Source organism: Orbicella franksi, chromosome 1 (genome assembly GCF_964199315.1).
Source record: "Orbicella franksi chromosome 1, jaOrbFran1.1, whole genome shotgun sequence".
Classification (NCBI taxonomy): domain Eukaryota; kingdom Metazoa; phylum Cnidaria; class Anthozoa; order Scleractinia; family Merulinidae; genus Orbicella; species Orbicella franksi.
The window spans coordinates 30444623-30464276 of NC_138145.1; the positions used below are offsets into that span (position 1 = coordinate 30444623).

At 39.7% G+C, this 19654-nt stretch overlaps 1 protein-coding gene across 1 annotated transcript in view; it reads left to right on the plus strand.

The window, feature by feature from the left end:
* Window positions 1-16269, plus strand: part of LOC145502497 (importin-11-like) — a 41814-nt gene extending 25545 nt beyond the window's left edge. Inside the window, exons 28-37 of the mRNA XM_081481809.1 lie at window positions 294-370; window positions 1041-1120; window positions 1226-1306; window positions 1471-1566; window positions 2063-2176; window positions 2896-2940; window positions 8057-8133; window positions 8781-8879; window positions 8968-9040; window positions 9622-16269. Coding sequence (XP_081337935.1) covers window positions 294-370; window positions 1041-1120; window positions 1226-1306; window positions 1471-1566; window positions 2063-2176; window positions 2896-2940; window positions 8057-8133; window positions 8781-8879; window positions 8968-9040; window positions 9622-9783 — 904 coding nt within the window. The 3' untranslated portion in view covers window positions 9784-16269. The remainder of the gene's footprint in view (window positions 1-293; window positions 371-1040; window positions 1121-1225; window positions 1307-1470; window positions 1567-2062; window positions 2177-2895; window positions 2941-8056; window positions 8134-8780; window positions 8880-8967; window positions 9041-9621) is intronic.
* The last annotated feature ends 3385 nt before the right edge of the window (window positions 16270-19654 follow it).

A 19654-nucleotide genomic window follows, 5' to 3' on the forward strand; every position in this document is an offset into this window, starting at 1 on the left:
AAATATCCGTAATATTACGTGCTTGTATTGGACTTACACGTTTCGACGAAATTAGTCTGAGAGGTTTCCACGTCAAAGAAAGATGTCATGTCAAAAGAGGTTGGGAAAAATAAAAGGATAAAGCGTTGCACCTGAAGGTTATAATGGATTGAATCCGCACCGTTTGTAGCAGCTATAGCCAGTTGGTACATTTTCTTACTTACAGTTTGAACCAACGAGAATGTACGTTCAATATGCTGCAAACACTAATGACGAGTTTACAGCTCGTTCACAAACTATTTGTTTGTTGTCAGGCACAATGTCTTGGTTAATGCATCTTGTATGACCCCTGAGTTGTTGCAGTTGTTTGTCAATATGCCATCGTTACTAGGTGAGTGGAAAGGGTTTGTGGTTCCGTCATCAGCTATCATTTTCGAGCTGTGTATCACAGAGCGCGTAGCCTACCTGTGAGCAGGCTCATGTATGGGGGGGCACACACACTTTCTTGGCGCTTCCGCACCAGACTCCTCCCCGCCGGAACGCTTCGCTCGCGCGTGTGACTCAAAGGTGAGCCCACAGGCTACTGATCGCGCCCTATGAGACGCTCAGTTATGCGCAGAAAGGATAACTGATGCTGTGTTACAGATACCCTATTGTCATTGTATTTTACAGTTGGTATTTCAACCATAAATCCAGAACTCTGGAGTGAGACCCTGGGGAGGGGTATTGCTTTTTGTTCTTAGGCAAGATCCTCAACTTTTGCAATGCTTCCTTTTAAAATTTGTCGTAGCAGCTTGAGAAAGCCTAGAGCAATAACGTAACGCAGATCTGTCAATTAAAATTGAAAACGTTTGTAAAAGATCAGGAAGAAATTTGAGAGGATAAAAAGTATGTAAAGACTGCCAACTGTTAGTAGTAAAAGTCCAACGTTTTGACACCATTTAGTTTGGTTGACTTAACGTGAACAACTGCTCATTTGCTCTTATCTTTGACTTCTTCCCTTCACTGCCTCTCTCCTTGTCGTTCAGTTGCGCAAACCTTATAATTTACTTGACTTGCAGACTTAGGTTCTGAGAACCTCAGAACATGCTTTGCCATCATCGAATCTTATGTTCTGTTGGATCAGAGGGAATTTCTTCAGGTTTGATATTAAAGATATTTTTGTTTATGTATATTGTATCATCTTTCGATGATCCCTTTCATTTAGGTCTTTCTTTTTACGTATTTTCCATTTTATTTGTTGTAGAATTTTAGTGCGCCTGTAGTGGATGCTTGCTTAAGAATGCTTGGAAACATAAAAGAAGAGGGAGGCATTATACTCTCCAGGGTAAGGAATACTTTTGAAAAACTGTTAATTTTTGGCAGTTTAACCGGGCACTTGCCAATGGAGACTTTATACTTAGTGTTCAAGTGAAATTTCCCTGTAGTGCTAACTTCTATTTTACCATTTCTTTGTCCTTCCTTACTTTTTTCTTTTTTTTATCCTGACAGGTTGTTGAGACTATAGTCAAAGTCTCCCCTCTCACTGGTACTGAGCTCTTCTTGCCAGTCTTGCTGAAAATATTTCACATGATTCTTGAAGGAGAGGTAAAGTTCCTCAACACAGCAAGGCTGTTTGTTCACGAATTATTCGACTAAACAAAGTACAAGCGAACTAGTAAATGTATTATTTTTATAGAAGACATAAAGCAACGAGTATCGAAGGGCCTGTTAGAGTACTATGTTATTTGCAGTTTTCGTTTACCATTCATGCTCAAAAGGTTTAGATTAGAAAGTATCATATCTAGCGTTTTATTTATAGTTGTCAGTGTTGCAACCTAACGGAGCAAAGTTTAAAAACTTTTGTCCTTTGTTTGTTTGAAATTCCTTGAAAGTTGTAAAATGACAAATGAAGTAGATGAATGACATCTTTTCACATTTTTACTCTGAATGCAACGTTTTTAAAGGCTGATCCATTTAAAGTTTAAGTGCTTAAAGTGCTCGTTGGCCACGAAATTCTTGTAAGATTCGATTTGGTTATTTCACTACCGTTTTTCCCTTGCATTATAACTACTTAATGTTAATACAGATCTGCTTCGTTTAGGAACACACACCTCTGCTGGTCATCTACCTGTGCATAATCGGAGAGATCATTTTACACAATTATCCTGCCTTTGGCCACATTGTTGAGAATGTAGCACAGCAGCTTAGCAAACAGGTAAGAGAAAATCAAGATTGAAAGAGTCTTCTTCACATGTCCTTACAATCTCTTTCTTCCTGGCTTAGTCTTGAGCAGTTCTCTCTTGGTCACCCAGTATGACGCAAGCTCGCGCGTTTCGTCGTGTTAATTGCCAGGAGGTGTTCGAATAGGTAACCGTATAAATGGCACTATGATTGATAATTGAAAGAATTTTTAAATATCACGAGGAGTGTGAATCCTTACTTGCGCTTGCATTCATATGGTTACTCATTTATTATCTGGGCAAATTACGAACGCGCGTTCATAAATTTGAACTGCAGTGCAAATTAAAAATTAACGGAAAATTAGCCTGCTCTCAGCCAATCCCATTGAAGTAATTTCTCCGTCATATAGTAACTTAAGGTATTAAAACTATTTTCCTTAACTCCCTGCTGCTGGTTTCCTTGACGGTTCTATAAGCATACGCGAGAGGTACACGAGCGCTTTATTCTGTCTTACAGTGGAACATGTCTTCTACAATCTGTCTCAATATGGTTGTGTGTCTCACTCAAACCAACAAACTGCTGGACAAGTAAAGTAACCAGACATCAGCGATAGTAGACGTACGGGCTCAGACGAAAATATATAGGAGACGCTTTTTCATGTAGTGGTAGCTAATTTGACGTTTTAAAAATTTTTCGTAGGATTAGCTGGATTTTGTCGTAGGACACTAACCTTGAGTGCTTCTTATCTTTCAGGTCACTGAGGTTTTGAGTAAGCTACTCGACATTTGGTTAGAAAAAGTAAGTACTGAGAACAAGCTGATCAAATGTCGTTCCTCAGTGAAACGTTTAATGTTACGGAATATGCTGAGTGAGTTGACTTTTCTGTAATGCTGTTTTGATGATGACTATTGAACTCTATGTAGACTTTCAAAAAAGTCCTTAGCCTTGTTTATTCATTACTTCATCGCTCGCTCGGCTGCTTTGCGGCCTAAAACGTTCCCGGTTGCTTTGCTCGCTTAGCTTTTCTACCCTGAAGCTCATGAGGTCGACTTGTGGCAAGTCTAAATTCTGTATAGTAATTGAGCACACAAATGTTTCTACTTTAATATTTTCTTATTCCGGTAACAAACCCTCTCCCTCGAATTTTTGCTCCGCACTCCCGGTTATGAGCCAGAAATAGGCCCGGGATTTTATGAGAGTAAACGTTCAAGTGAAGAAAAAGATCAGCCGATTATGATTAATTGAATTAAGGGACCGTTCATTTTTTATGAGGGAAGGGGGGCTGGTGGGATTTGGGAAGCACCATTTAAAAATCGCATGACCCCCCCTCAGCTTACCAATTTTTTCACATGACCCCCCCTTTATAGCGGTCATTTTTTGGGATGACCCCCCCCCCAAAAAAAAACTTTTTTAATATTTCTCTATTATCCCCCTACTTCACGTTATTGTGCTCACTATGAAGACAATATTTACAATCCCTATACGACAGAGAGCTGTTGTTTAAAAAACAAATCAAAAGAAAGAGAAGTCAATTTCGGATCTCCTAGTTATGGCTCGCCCTGAGCGTGTGGCATTTGGCCTTTCATTGGCATCTTCCTCATCTGAATTGATGAATGCAAGAATGACGTCATTTGAGTCATCTTCTCCCCCAGAGTCAATGGCATCACTGTCATACTCATCATTGTCACTTTCATCCGTTTCACTGCTGTCAGCACTTGCCCTGTTGTCATTTTGTGTCAATGTCCTGGCATTTCTCAGTGTTGGTTGGCCAGCTTTGAGAGGCCTCTTCTGCTGCAAGCATGAATGTCTTACAATTGCCTTTACTTTCTCACTCTTGCTGCTTTTTAAATGCGCAAAATTCCAAAATGCGCAATAATGGCGAAAGCGACGAGTCGTTTAAGAAAAGGTTTACAGCTGAACGATCTAGGCAGTTTGACATCTTACAAGCAAAAGAAGCAATCTTTCTGAGTGCGGATGGCTGTTCAGAAAGGGCGGGTGAGTTTTCCGTGCCAGGGTACCAGTTGAAGCCCAGTGATGGAAGAAAACTGAACTTTTCCATCAAAGAGCTCAGAGCAATTGTGGAAAAGTTGAATGTCATATTGAAAGATGTAAAGGAACACGATTCCACACTCTTTCAGTCCAATGGGCTTGCTTTAAAGCAGGGCGAAGAATTTGCCCACAGTTTTAATGTAAAACAGATCAAATGTATAGAAGCTAAGTTGACGAAGGTCACGCAGGACATGGAAGCACTAGAAAATAAGAAGAGCAATTATAACAGCATATTCAAGGGCACACTCAAACAGCACATCAACAAAAGGAGAAGGAAAAAAGAAAACCGCAGAAAGTCAAATGAAAGAAAGAGGAAGCGGACTGAAAACAACGTCCAACGAGTTTATGGAATCTGTGTTGGAAACTCGCTAGGAAATGATCTTCCACAATGCCTTGTGTACCCTCCTAGAACGGCCGTCCCGGAAGAGTGTATTAAAGTTGAGGATGTTGCCACGTCGTTATTTAGAAGAGATGGGCCATACATTGCACAGCTCTTGGAAGGGAATTATTTCACCACAAACCTTGAGCAGGAAGTCAAAGATTATGTTTACACCTTCATGTACCCTGAAGAGTACACTCTGACGGAAAGCATTGCTGCTTCTTGCAGCATTGGTGAAACAGACTTCCATAGCAGCACAAGCGGCGACGAAGAACTCGATGACAGCGAAGATGAAGATGAGTGCCAGTGAAAGTTGCATTCGAAAATAACAGTGTTAAATACTTCTTTTCAGTAGCTACAAATGCTTTTTGTCGCCAAACGTTTTTTTAAAGCAGAAGGAAAGTTTGTAATAAATTTGTATCCTGCCTTCTATGTTTATTCTATAGCAATTTTTTTTATATTCAAACATTATGCCATTTTAAAGTTTTACTAAAATATTTCACGTGACCCCCCCCCCCCTTTTTCCCTTATTTTTTTGGGATAGCCCCCCCTCGAAAGCCATTTTTTTTCCCATGGCCCCCCCCCCAAATCCCACCAGCCCCCCCCTACCTTATAAAAAATGAACGGTCCCTAAAGTGGACCTAACCCCCAAAATTTTTTTTTCGCTAAAACGAATCCACTTGTTATTTGAAGCATTTGGGCGAAAAAAAAATTTGAATTTGGTTGAATCCTCGATTTGCTATGCCCTTTCAAAGTCGCGCCTGAAGTGTTACACGACCGCGTTTCAGGGAGTCTGGGGCGGCGGTTCCTGATGACGTCTACCCAGGAACCAAACACAATGGCGCCTCAGTCAGCTCTCTGTATTGGCTCGAGAAAATGGAAACAAAACTAATCGTTCCAATATATTTTGGGACTAAGACATCCAAGTTTTGTTTCAGAATCATTTGTTTTTCGTCACTGGAGTCAGAGTTAGGTTTCGATTCGGAAGACACCGAAATAAACTTCGATCGAGCACGTTCGGCAACTGTGAACTCATGCATACATACATACATACATACATACATACATACATACATACATACATACATACATACATACATACATACATACATACATACATACATACATACATACATACATACATACATACATACATACATACATACATACATACATACATACATACATACATACATACATACATACATACATACATACATACATACATACATACATACATACATACATACATACATACATACATACATACATACATACATACATACATACATACATACATACATACATACATACATACATACATACATACATACATACATACATACATACATACATACATACATACATACATACATACATACATACATACATACATACATACATACATACATACATACATACATACATACATACATACATACATACATACATACATACATACATACATACATACATACATACATACATACATACATACATACATACATACATACATACATACATACATACATACATACATACATACATACATACATACATACATACATACATACATACATACATACATACATACATACATACATACATACATACATACATACATACATACATACATACATACATACATACATACATACATACATACATACATACATACATACATACATACATACATACATACATACATACATACATACATACATACATACATACATTTTATTTGTTATCAAATTAAAATTACAATTGTAACATGCCCGCGGATAGCTGAGCTAATCTAGGCGGGTCATGTTTGGACGAGTTATTAATATACAACTAGGTACAACTAAATACAACTGAAGGTAACAAGAGAACTAAAGAGACTAGAATTGACAACGATGACTAAAGACAACTAATAAACTAACGATATTACAAATAATAATTAACAACAGTTACGACGAGAGACTACAGATACACTTAAGCGAAATTACTCACTGCTTAGAGCTTTGAGAACAATTTGCAATATTTCAAGCGACGACGGGGAAGACTTCTTTGCGGACGAGCTGCCTGTATATTAAGAATGGAAAGCTAGATACGAAGGAGCAGGTAAACGAAAAGCAGGGAAGAAAACTCAAGGACTGCTTTGGATGGTAATTTCGTCACCTAAACACAAGACTCCCACGCGTGTTTATAACCTGTTTACATTTGTCCGTAGCGAGAATGTATTTTGTCAAGGTATGGTGGTTCTATTAAATCCAGTTTGTGTTTTACTTTCTGGAATGCTTCATGTTTATAAGAGCGACGTAAGTGTTGCAGTCTTCGAGACTTGATGATCTTCAAAACACTGACTTCGATCGATTGAAAATCGTAGAATTGTCTGGACCTGTATTTTTGAAGCTACGGGAAGCAAGGCGGAAGGAAACATCTCATACAATTACCGATTTCATATTGCCACACGTTTTAAGTCGTAACTCCAAATAACCAGTGTAAATCTTTTTCAAAGTTTGCAGTGAAATTCGTCGGATAAGCGAAAAGGATGTGTTCCCTAAGCGGTCCGCGGGTAATGTTACACGGTCATATTTTCGACACTAATGTACAGAATGTTTGCCGCACTACTGATTTCCAAACCTTCGAAAAACTCTGTGAGTGTAACAATTTTGTTATCATGTAATTCTAAAGGATTAATCTTCGACTTTAATCTAAATCGAAAGAGAAATAAGTGCTGGTTGGCGGCGTACAGTTGCGACCTATTTACACATCAGTATATTTGGTCGTAACGTCCTCTTGATTGATCACACAACTTTGCCGGCTATGTTATAAATACTGCGGGACTGGAAGATATAGGTTGTCGGTAGTATTTCGACAAATTGCTGGTTGGCTTTGAGCGGAAAATTTTGAAAATAGCGTTTGAAAGTCTGCGGAACAAATTCCAGTGAGAGTTCTTCAATGGTTCTCACAGACTCAGTTCGCTTGTTTCGGTTCGCCAAAATCAACCATCGTTATGTCTTTATTGTACCATTGACCGATCATCGCCAGTAAATTGTACAGTATATCTTTTTTTAGATCTGGGATATTGCTGCAACAGCCGATAGCACTTCTGGAAGGCATTTCTGCGCACTTTTCGAATGTGTATTGCACCATCCTGAAGGAAGTGAGAGGACGTGAGTTATTCGATCTTCCTGGGTAGACGTCACAACAGCCGCTGGACCCATTCTCCTCAAACTCGGTCGTGAAACAAAATGGCGGTGTTTTGGGGCTATTTTCGCGATTTCGTCGGGGCACAGAAAATCGAGGATTTAACCGAATCCAAAAATTTTTTCGCAGAAGTATTTCAAATAACATGTAGATTCGTTCTAGCGAAAAAAAAATTTGGGGGTTAGGTACACTTTAATGCTTGCAAGATATCAGAGGCGGTGGGAGAATTGCTGACAGACTATGAAAGTAAAAAGACTTTTTTTTCAGTGGTTATATTCCTGTTACCCGTTGCAGATGGATTGCATGACGCGACTTGAACGAAGGAAACTCACTGTGCTGTCACTGGTCACGTTGTTACCATTAAATGTGAAGTATGATTATGTCTCAGTTTTACTGTGTTTTAGTCAGCTGTTATGATACAGTCATTATTGGTGGCTAAACATTGTTACAGTATCATTGTCAAATCAATCATTATAATAGTACAGAAGCATATCACCTATCTAGGTGATATGCTTCTGAATAGTATTATTCGAAACGCTATAAGAATGAAAGACCCGACTACCTCGAGGAAATTGTTTGCTTATAAATCCGAATCCCCCACGTAGAAGTCACTGTGGTACTCCACAGTGTTTTAGATTAAGAGTCTAAACCCACAGCCCCTCCTCTGGCCTAAAATGCCACTGTATCTATTTTAACAATGTTGAAGATTTAAAGAGATTATTCACGAAGCGTTTGTTCCTATTCCGCATTTTTCTGTGACATGTTTCAAAGTGGCTTAACCAAACAAGGTTAAAAATTAGTTGCTCATAGCGTGCACACCCAACACCTTAACAAGGTAAAACCTGTTTAATTAAAATATGTTTGCAAGGTGGTTTGAAATTTGTCTTCTCAAAATGACCTCAAAGCGTAATCAACAAATACACATTTCACAATGCTCTCTTGAAAGTTTCAGTGCGTGTTTCCCTCTTTAAAGTCAGTACAACCCAAGAGTGATATTCTTTTTTCCTCCATCTTGCAGCACCAAGTGTGTCGTTGACAAGTTTGCAATCATTGTGGACGCTGCTGTTGATGTCCTACACGAGATCCACAGAGTTGAGGATGGCGACACACATACCGAGTAAGAGATGATGTAGAGCAGCAAAACATTTCCTATTACGCCCATCTGTTTCTTCTTCCTTAATGACGGTTTCATTTTCGCTCTTTAGTTGCTTAGTGCTGTTTGGCGGCGATAACGATGATGAGGAGGAACACACTGAGGGACACAAAAGAAAACGAAAGGTAGAGTTCTGGAAATGAACAGTCAAAAAAGAAAGTAGTGTGAGTTGTTTCGGAGATCAAATGAAACAGTTAGCAGTTAATTATCAATTTGATGCTGCTAAAGAAAAAGAAACTGTCTTGACTAATCGATGAATGTTGACTTCTCAGAGTTAGCCCTGTGCAAATGACTTCAAGTCATACCACTGTACGGACGACAGACGTTACCAATGGACGATTCGTACCCAGATGATTCCTGCCTAACTCGGACGATTCGTACCCAGTCAATGGGCCATGTACGAGATACCTGGTTCCTCTTTTCAAAAGAAGTCCTCGTGCAAAACCTTTCATATGAAAATTAGTTTGATGTACATGAAAATGAACCTATAGTCGGGACACATTTTCACATGAACGGTTAATAAATGTGTGAAGACTCGTTTAGACACAGAAGCAACAGGCAACTAGGAAATGGTTCATTCAAACGTTTCGTACCTGCTCTACGGACCACCAAAATGGACTACTCTGGAATTTATACCGAAAGCTCCTTTAACATGTGAGGCCAGCTACTGCAGTTTGTGTTGATTAATATGTTTCTTTTTTTTCAGTTATGTTTGTCAGACCCAGTTCATTGTTACCCTCTGTGGATGTTCGTGCGGGACAAACTTCACGAGTGTCACTCTGTTTACGGACAGGAAACTTTCCAGTACCTCATGGGGTGTCTGGACTCAGCGGTAGCTACCCAACTTGGCAACTTTATAAATCACTAACATGTCACCTAATGGTCCACTCATTAACACACTGAAAGAGAAACTGAGGCGGTAGTACGAAAATGGACAAACTCGCCGTAATCAACTGTGAGTGCGAGTATTCGGAGCTTGTTGCTAAGCGACATGGAACGCGATGATGGCAAAAACCTCACGTAACAAGGCTCGGAGTCCTGGGATTGGTCTCTGGAGACTTCCTTGTCCGTCGCCTATTGAATAAATTGTTAAGACAAATGAAAACCGTTCAATGAGGGAAAAAATATATTTGACTCATCAGCATATGCACTTCAGTACCGCATGGAGCTACATGAGTGACAACTCTGAATATGCAGAAAACTGAGAGGGCATGGCACGATTGGCTGTTGGAAGAAATTGTAAAGCCGATGAATTTAACACTTCGTGGGCTTAAAAACTCAAAATTTTACAGGGAATGTATGGGCTCACCCAGAAATTTTACAGTTTTTGAAAGCCAGTATCTCTTGTACTATAACACCTTAAGAACTAAAAACATTTCTTCAATTAGCGATTCTTAACTGTTTGGAGTCGTCTTATCTAACATGGCGCTTTCTCTACGCAAAGTGGTATGGTAATGAGGCAAAATATGTACTGTGACGTCAGCAAAGAACCTGTAAAAGTACGTTTTTAGCTGTTGATATTCCCTAATAACAGACAAAGTCAGATAATGTTCTGAGACAGTCAAAGTTCGTCTTGTGTTTATCAATCACTCCGTAACGGGCATGCATGGAGGTATGTTTTCTGTTCAAAAAGGTCTGCAATTGAGCAAGGAAACGTTCACGTGCCACCTTACTTCCTCCTTCACACTTGTACAAATAAATGTTTAAGATGCTGATATTATCACAAACAAAGTTAGGTAATGTTTTTCGATCAATTCGATGGCCGTTTGTCATTCACACTAGTTACTCTTTACCATGCTTGGATTTGTATTTTATGGGCAAAAGGGACATGTTCTCTTCCTCTTCCCCCTTCCTTCTTCTCCTTGTCCCCCCCCCCCCTTGCCCCCCTGTTGCTCCCTCTACTACCCCCACACCCCACCGTGCTTTGCATATCTGATTTCGTACTTACGGCGTGTTTTTCGATTTAAGAAATCTTTCTGGTGACGAGTCTTCTTTTCCTGAGATTCCTCGTCAGGAAAGACAAATATCGGAAAGTTCTCAGAAGAATGTAAGTATGAACAATTGATTAAATTACTTAGGCAGCAGTATGGTTATTTTCGGTGATAAGAATGTAATTCAAGGTCATCGATAAAATTAGGCGACCATATAATCAATCATTCGGTCAACGCGTGGAAGTGTATTAGTAACTAGTAGTAATCAAAGATTACGAGAAAGCCTTCGACGCCTTTCATAACTTCATTACCTGACTTTAAACTCCTGCCTATTGCTATAATCAACATTTTTTATATCAACAACGGAAGGTTTAGACATATAACATAGTGACAAAGTCCAAGTTGTGGTTAGCAAGTAGAAGTCTCCCCTACAAATTAAGATTTGTTGAAACGTTGCGTTACTGCGTCAGTTTCTGTAAACAGAACTAAAATATTTGCATTTGCCCTCAAATTTCATGCTTAACATTTTCACATTTACTGGTAATGTTTAAGCGTAAAGCTAGTTTGTTGCATTGTAAAGTATATTTTTTTACGCACAGTTTCTAGGCTGGAAGCACGAATATTTAACAATTATTCCATGAGCGCGCGTTGGATATGAGATGGTAAATAGCCAACTCGGCCCTACGGGCCTCGTTGGCTATAACCAATCTCATATCCAACAAGCGCGAATGGAATAATTGTTTTATTAAATTCGGTGCGTTTGTATTCTTGGAAATATAGCTTAATTTTATTAGGTTTTAATTTTACAAAACGACCGGAAGTCGATGTGACAAAAACAACAACAAGTGGGAAATCACATGACATGCGCGCCGTTTGTAAAATTAGTTGAATGAAAAATTTGAGAGCGAAGCAAACGAATTTGCTGAATGAAATTGCAATCAAGTAGAATTCAAGAAACGTCTATCAAATGAAGGAGATATAACCTTGGCCAGAAAGTTTGAAAAGCGTTCGAGTTCGAGTCATGGAGAAGAGCCAAATAATTGTGCACTTGCACATTGCCATCGTAATAATGCTGCGGAAAACTTTGATCGCCATGTGACACAGACGTTGTGCCAAAATTATTCTCGACAAGATCTCTCTCAGGATTCCCTTGCTTTGAAAGCCTTGGCATTTCGAGCTGTATGTGTGGAGCTCATTGTTGGTCAGTTTTAGAGTCAAGGACAGAAACTATCTTAGCGTCAGATTCATCTTCAGAATCTCCGAGGCCACCCTGGTGGTTTTTCGTGGCTGGTAAAGAACCGGGCTTACTTCGGTTCAGCTCAAAACACTCAACTCCTTGAGGTGTTTTTCGCAAGGACAGAATTGTTGGCGCTAGCTGTCGTTGATTCTCTCGTCGTCGTCGGCCAAAAAAGAGACTGAGATAAAACTAGGTCGTCCTCTGTAGCTGTGCGGGATTCTTGCTCTCGGCCGATCCGAGCTTGCTTAGTCGAACAGTTTCCTCATCTGCTCATTGGAAACTGGTTTCTTATGGACTACGCCGGCAATTATGCCTGTTTTCCTGCGGCCTTTTACAAATGCATATGCTCTAATAATTTATTTGCCTGGTCAGAGATAATGGAAAACGGTTTGTTGTGCGGCGGCGTGCGAAGGAAATAGGGAGCTTACGAATCGACGACTTTTGCACGACGCCGCCGTTAGATTGCGTGACATGCTCACTGCGCATGCGTTTCTGAGCACTTCCCAGCTTCGCGCCAAAGTCGACGACGTTGGTGAGAGCGATTTGCCGGCGTCTTGGAAACAGGAGGCCGTGAGGTTAGTTTACAAAGTTTTCCCTCGATACTTCGGGTATTTTTGCCAGGTAATTTAAGTATCACATTAGGGGCATGTCCTTGATGTTTGATTTTAATTTTATTTGCCTGTTTTCGTTCAAGAAACGACCTTCTACAGTGCCATGGCGAACGCTATGAGTTCAACCAACACTGAAAGCGGTCAAAGCACAACACGGTGTGAATGAAAAGCAAATTGCTGTATGAAAAATCTTTCATTTTAATCACGCTTCACTGAAATATAAGACATTTTTTGGTGTACAATGAATTTGAAAGGACTAAAAGGTTTTAGCATTCGTGTCGACAGTTAGAAACAAGGACTAGATAGCTCAACTAGAGAGCTAGGCGATTTTTTCCTCTGTTGTTTTGAGTGGTCTTATAGCCAGCCTAATCTTTTAGAACCCAAATTTTTCTCGACGTACAGCTGCGCTTTCTTTTCTGCCATGCTAGCACATTTTGTTGGTCTGTCTTGAGTATTTTTTTTCTCGAGCTCCTGAGACAATAAAAATTTGCCGGTCGCGCATAAACGTCGTCGTCTTTACTGCGAATCGTAAATTCAAATTTCTACAGGACGACGACGCGAGACTATAAGGTGACCCAACGGCGCCGTCGTCCGAAAGTCGTCGATTCGTAAGCTCCCTAATGATCAACTGGCGACTTTAATGGATTTAATCAATGAACTTTTGCAATACGTGTTATCTTTCTTCCTCGCAGACGAGTAAAAACACTTCAACTGAACATTCAGTTCTTCTTTTGACATTTCTTATATCGGTTTCGAAAATTTGGTGCCACCAGGACTAGCAAGCCATTCTGTTCAGGTAAAATTTGTTTTTGTTACATAATCTTCATGAATGCGTAAAATCTCGCCGGTCATATTTTAATTTTGCAACTTTAAGGGAAACTTAACGTATACGTACCGTTAAATAATCTTATCTCGAGCTTTGTGGCTTTTTTGTTGTTACTGGGTCGGCATTGTCCATAATTTCCTGTATTTGCTGTATAGATAGCTCACCGAATGTGCTTTTTTTCATCCATTTTTTTTGTCGACGAAACTTTGCTTCACGCGAAAAAGCTCATGCCGAGCGACATTTGCCGCTTTCATTTCCATATAAGGTCAAACGCAGGTATAATGGCTGGTAACCGAGATCCAGTGAACCAATCAGAAAGCTAGAATTGCATTATCCGAGGCTGAGAATTTAATAATAGCCAATATTTGCAATCGCGTGCACGTTAATCTTAATTCCGTGTGACTGATTCGAATATTTCCACTGATGAATGACGGTAGACAGCATTTACTTTGCCATTTCCAAAGATTCTTCAAAATTTTGGCCACTGGAGCTAATCAACAAATATAATCAAAATACAGCCAATGAAATATAGCTGTTCCCACGGTTAACATCCTTAAGCCAGGTCGATTCAAGGCCGTGTTCGTTTATGTGCGTTGTCCTAGTTATGTAACAAAAGTCTGTCATCTCGCATCCCGACGAAACACGTTTGTGTTGATATGCACAGTCCAGAATAATGACTATAAACGCGCGAACGATTTAGAAACAAAACAGTTTCGTATACACGCGATTAGACTTTCAGAAAAGTCTACTTCGTCGCTCGCTCGACCGTTTCGCGTCCTTCCCATCGGCGCGTCGCGGCCTAAAACCTTGTAACCTTGTGGCAAGTGTAACACGTGGTTTGCGATGCGGTCCCATAAGATTTCACTCCAGTCTGCTTCAGGACTGCATTCTCCATCTCATCGAACGCAAGAATTATTATGTCACCAATCATGACGCTACTTTCAGTACTTCTACTCTTCCGGGATGGAATGCTAGTACATGTACATCGTTCGGTTACCCCCAGACGAGCTGTTTGGGAACCTCGAATACCGAACAGCTGAAACAATTTTATTTGAACTCTTTAGATTTAAGAAAAATAAATGTTCAGTTCCTCTATAAGATGCGCCGCCTTCATAAAATCATGGTAGTTGTGTTCATCATCTTGGACTGGATATTTGTTTTGATGAATACAACCACCACGATTGGCTATAGGCTCGTCTCATAGAGGGAATTGGCCACTGATTCCAAATAGAGGTGAAAAATAATAATTACTAAATGCTTTTAGCGGCGGATAGTCACAGTTAGCCCGAATAGCACAGTCAGCCAAAACAACGCTTTGGTTTATAGCCTGAATAGCACTGACTCGGCAATGGTTTTCTATTATGAGCTGGAGATTTCTATCGCGCGATAGTTGACTCGGACTGCGCCCTCGTCAACTATCCCGCATAGAAATCGAGATCGAATAATCTAATTGTTTTAGTATAAATCTACTAGTCGTTCAAAACTTTATCTAAACACTCTTCACAGACACCTAGAAAACGCAAAGAAGCGGCCGTCATTCTGTTAACAAGCGCACACTGCTACGCTACTCACTATTTATCACAGAATAGATAGTGAGTAGTGTAGCCAATCAGAGAACAGCATTCGTGATAGAATGCCAGTAGGTTTATACTAAGAATAATTATGGGGTTATATACGCGTGTATCAAATAAAATAGCTACCTTTAAAGCAGAGCTTCCATAAAATACTAATCATCTACTGGACACAATAACGTTTAAAGATATTCACCAGTAGGCATTTCAACACAGTATGCAGATTACTACATCTGAGTATCAAATAGTAAATCCTGTTTCAACGAAAGATGTCAAAGATGGCCGAACAAAAAAAATGCTAAAGAAATTCGTTTAAGATTGATTACAATCAGGAGCCATAATCGGGGACGGAGACCGTAAGTCTTGGGATCCGCGCGCACCTATGAAATGGGACAATTTTTCTATTTTTAGAACAAATTGCGCCATCCTGACGTCATATATCCGCGCGGATCCACGCACATGTCGGGGGTTCTCGTGTGGATGTTGTCACGTTGCATGATCAAATGGTGAGAGTTGAGAGATTCTCTTGCGTATCTTTCACAGCGATGGCAGGGAATAAGACAGGGACTAAGAACCAGGGCGCTTATATGTAGTTTTATGCTCTGAGCCAACGGAAAAGGTGGGTTTTTCAGGGTCGAAAACAAGACTTCAATCTCGCGCTGGGAATGAATAATAAGATCTGCTCACGCTAGTTGTAAGCTTACGCGTATGTTTTTGTGTTTGTTCTGACTTAAGAATATAGCAAGAAAACTCTCTACTCTGGTATCGAGTTAATTTGTGAGTTTTTCGGACAATGGTTAATCATAACCAAAACCTGTTTTGATGGTTTCTTATTGTTTCTGCTTGTTTGGTGAGTTTGCAAAAGTTTTTGAAAGGAAAGTCTGACGCGTACAATTAGCTCATTTGCATAGTGCGGCTCGTGCACTTTCAAGTCCGAGTCGTTGTTTTCAATTGTCAACAAATCTTGACAAAGATTTCTTTCGTTATCTTTTCTGCTGAGATGCTGCAACAAATTTCACGAACGCAAAAAAGGCTACTAACATCATGTGTGTTTCTTCAACATAAGCATGGTGAAGTTTTACACTGCGAAAATGGAAATAGACAAGGAGTTTGATAACTCGATCAACAAAATCGAAATGGTTATTCGAAGTTGATTAAAGAAAGCATCATCGTAACTTTGCTCATTATTTCTGCTTTATTCGCATATTTTCAGCTTAGCTTTTAATATGTTCTCAAACATTTATCAAGCTTAAACATATTTAAAAACTATAGAGTTATTGTTTGAGTTCGATGTACGCTTTCACACGAAAGTGCGGCGGAAGTACAATTTGTCATGTTTACTGACTGTACAAAACACGCATCGGCGAGCGCTCTCATTCATCAACAACAGAGAATTTACTGGATTTTTACACGAATAAAACTGAGCGGTATCTACGGACGTAAAGTTATTGGGCCTTAATGAAACATCAAGCGTTGCTTACAATTCAGGCGAAACTCAAACTAGCAATTATTTTGTTTTACTTTTCGGTCGCGATAGACTGGCAAATTCCTCGGAAGCGTGTGGCAAGAGAAGCTAGGAAACTATGAGGTCCTGAAGCTCTGCTATATCTAAATATATCGAGCTAGTTTTTTGTTGTGTAATGGAAAAGCTGTTAATTTTTAACATATGTGAAATTTAAAGTGGAGTAATGTACAGCTCATGTAAAAGAAGCATCCGTCAGAACACAACTTGGTCAGCGATATATATCTAAGCTTAAAGCGGAACATACCCAAATTCGACACTGTCTTACTTCACTCAAACTGGAGCAGCTTACGACGAAAATACTTAAGCAAAATTCCAACTGACGTAAACGCGTTGAGTTGTGGGCCAAAAACATAAAAAATATCGGGAATTTCGGACGCCATTTCCCCCGCGCGACATCCGCAAAAATCCTCGCAGCAAGTACGCGCGTGTGCCGCAGGCGATGGCGCAATTTGTTCTAAAAATAGAATTATTGTCCCATATCATGGGGACAACCCCAATACTAGAAATGGCGCGCGCTTACGGTCTCCGTCCCCGATTATAGCTCCTGTTACAATGTAAGGTTAAGCCAAGACAGGCATTTAGAAGTCGGAAAACCTACGGACGGACGGACAATGAAGTGACAACCAAAGCGTTTGGCTCGCTGATTGGCAAATTCTCTTAACTATGGTGCTCAGCTAGGGCAACTTCGGGTGGTCGTGGAGAAATCAAACTAGCTTAAGTGTAGTCGTACCCACCCTCCCTCCCGTTTTTCCTCGGGGGGTGGGTACGGCTACACGTAGACTAAAATCAAACTGGGTCAGGAGGGAGAGGTGAACACGTCAGATTTGGCTGACCCTCTGATAATGGCCATTATGACGTCACGGCGAAAGATGCGCGCAAATGCAGAGAATTTTCGAAAATGGCGGCGTTACCTCTAGTTGATACAACTTTTTGAGGCGCATTTCTCCAATCATTCCAGCTTTAAATGGTGTTGTATTTGGATCTCAAGGAGTAATTATCATTTTTCTTTCTTGAGAAGTAAGTAGATTTTAATTATAAGTGAAAAATCTTGCATAAAGTGTATTAAAGTGTTACAGTCATCGCTCTCCGGTGGAAATATGTGGGGCAAAATTTTGACCATTCGCCCCGTAAAATTGCCTTTTTTACGTGATCGGTAACTTAAAGAAACGTGTAACGTGGTCACAGAAGAGCTTATATGTGTAGGAAAACACTGTAATTGAAGATGATTTTGAAGAATCGGTAGTAAAAATGATCAGTTCATTTGAGTATGAAATATCTGCGATCTCGTGTTCGGCACATGTTCTGCAACAGGCCTAGCAAACAGAAATATCCACAATGATGGAAATGAGAACTTTCACAGACAAGAGCTTAGGCTTCATTATTTAAATAAGACCTAAAGCCTGCCTACTGCACAACGGTGGTTAAAATACAGACAGAGGAGAAAATGAATATGCAGACTGCAGACTTTATAAGAAATATCCTATTTCCTTTTATATTAATTGATTTTAAAAGCTGGTGCGACCAAAATCGCTTGACTGTTCACACTGGCAAGACGGAAGCAATGTTAATCTGCAAACACGCATTTGTCGGCCCTATGAGACCACTGATATTTGGCAACTCATACATATATTTCACCTCCAAATCTACCTGCTTGGGTGTTGTAATCGACCACAACTTGAACTGGAAACCTCAAATTAAAATGCTCCACTCTAAATTTGGAGGAAAACTAAAATTCCTAAAGTCTATGAAAGGACTGCCTACCTGTGTTCTTGAAGAAATCTATTACAAAGGCATTGTTCCAAGCATAACCTACTGCATTGCTGTATGGGGATCCTGTTCATTGTCTTCATTTAATGACCTAGAGCATTTACACATAAAAGCTGCAAAACTAATCCATAAACTCCCTAGTGGAACTCCTGATTGTGACGCCCTTAAAAGGGCTAAATGGAAGCCATTGAGTTACATCTACAAGCGGAGGCTCGCATCGATAATGTATCAGGTGCATAATGATATTCTACCGGAGCAGCTTACGGCCCTACTTGGAACCCGCACAAATGAGACTAGTTACAAATTAAGGTGCTTGAATGACTTCTCGCTAGCATGTTATCATAGTGAACTCGGAAGAAATAGCATAAGGTATAGAGGCCCTAAAGCGTGGAATTCCATCCCAAAATTCATAAGAAACATTACTTCTCTTCAGCTTTTTAAAGAAAAACTTAAACTAGCCTCAAAAACATTAGACCAAATACAGTTCGAGAAAGAGGCGTGCCTTATTAAATCTAAGAATAGTGCATTTTTATATTTTTAAAACACTCTTTTTACACTTAATTTTAATAGAAATGTAAATCTTAAGTCATTTTAGATTATCTTTTAGTAGCTTTTGAATCCTAACGATGTATTTTTAATAATTTTAGATTTTAGTTCTTAGGTATATATTTTATGGCAGGTCCACACCAGCCCTCTGGGTTGCCAGACGCAGACCTGCCTCATCAAAAATATATGTATGTATGTATGTATGTATGTATAGAGAGCTAAGTGCTCCGGTTGGCCTGAAATATACAGCTCATGTTAGCCGGTGTAAGGTTAGCTCATTCTCTCTATAAATGAAAATGGGAATATGATATTCTTAAAAAGCCTGCAGTCTACATTTTATCCTTGGTTTGCAGTCTAGTCTTGTAAGACTTTTCTTTAAATATATGGACATACAAGGCCCTCTCTCCTCTGCATAGGCCTCTTTCATGCTGCTTAGACCGTACACTGGTATTTTCGAGTATATTCAATTTCCATGGGGAGCTTCTCCAGAGGAGAGTATAAGGCCCCATCTATATGGTCTTGGGTACTGGAGACAACCCTATCAGACCCAACTTTATCATAGTTACCAGGGTTACCCTGGTTATGTTGCCAAGGGTGACTTGTGTTTCACTTTCTCAACAGGTGAGGGTGCTGAAAAAATTTCTTTATGTGAATCTGAAGACCTCAATTCAATACATTGAAATGAGCTATTTTATGTTTTATAAATTATGATATTAGCTGCATGT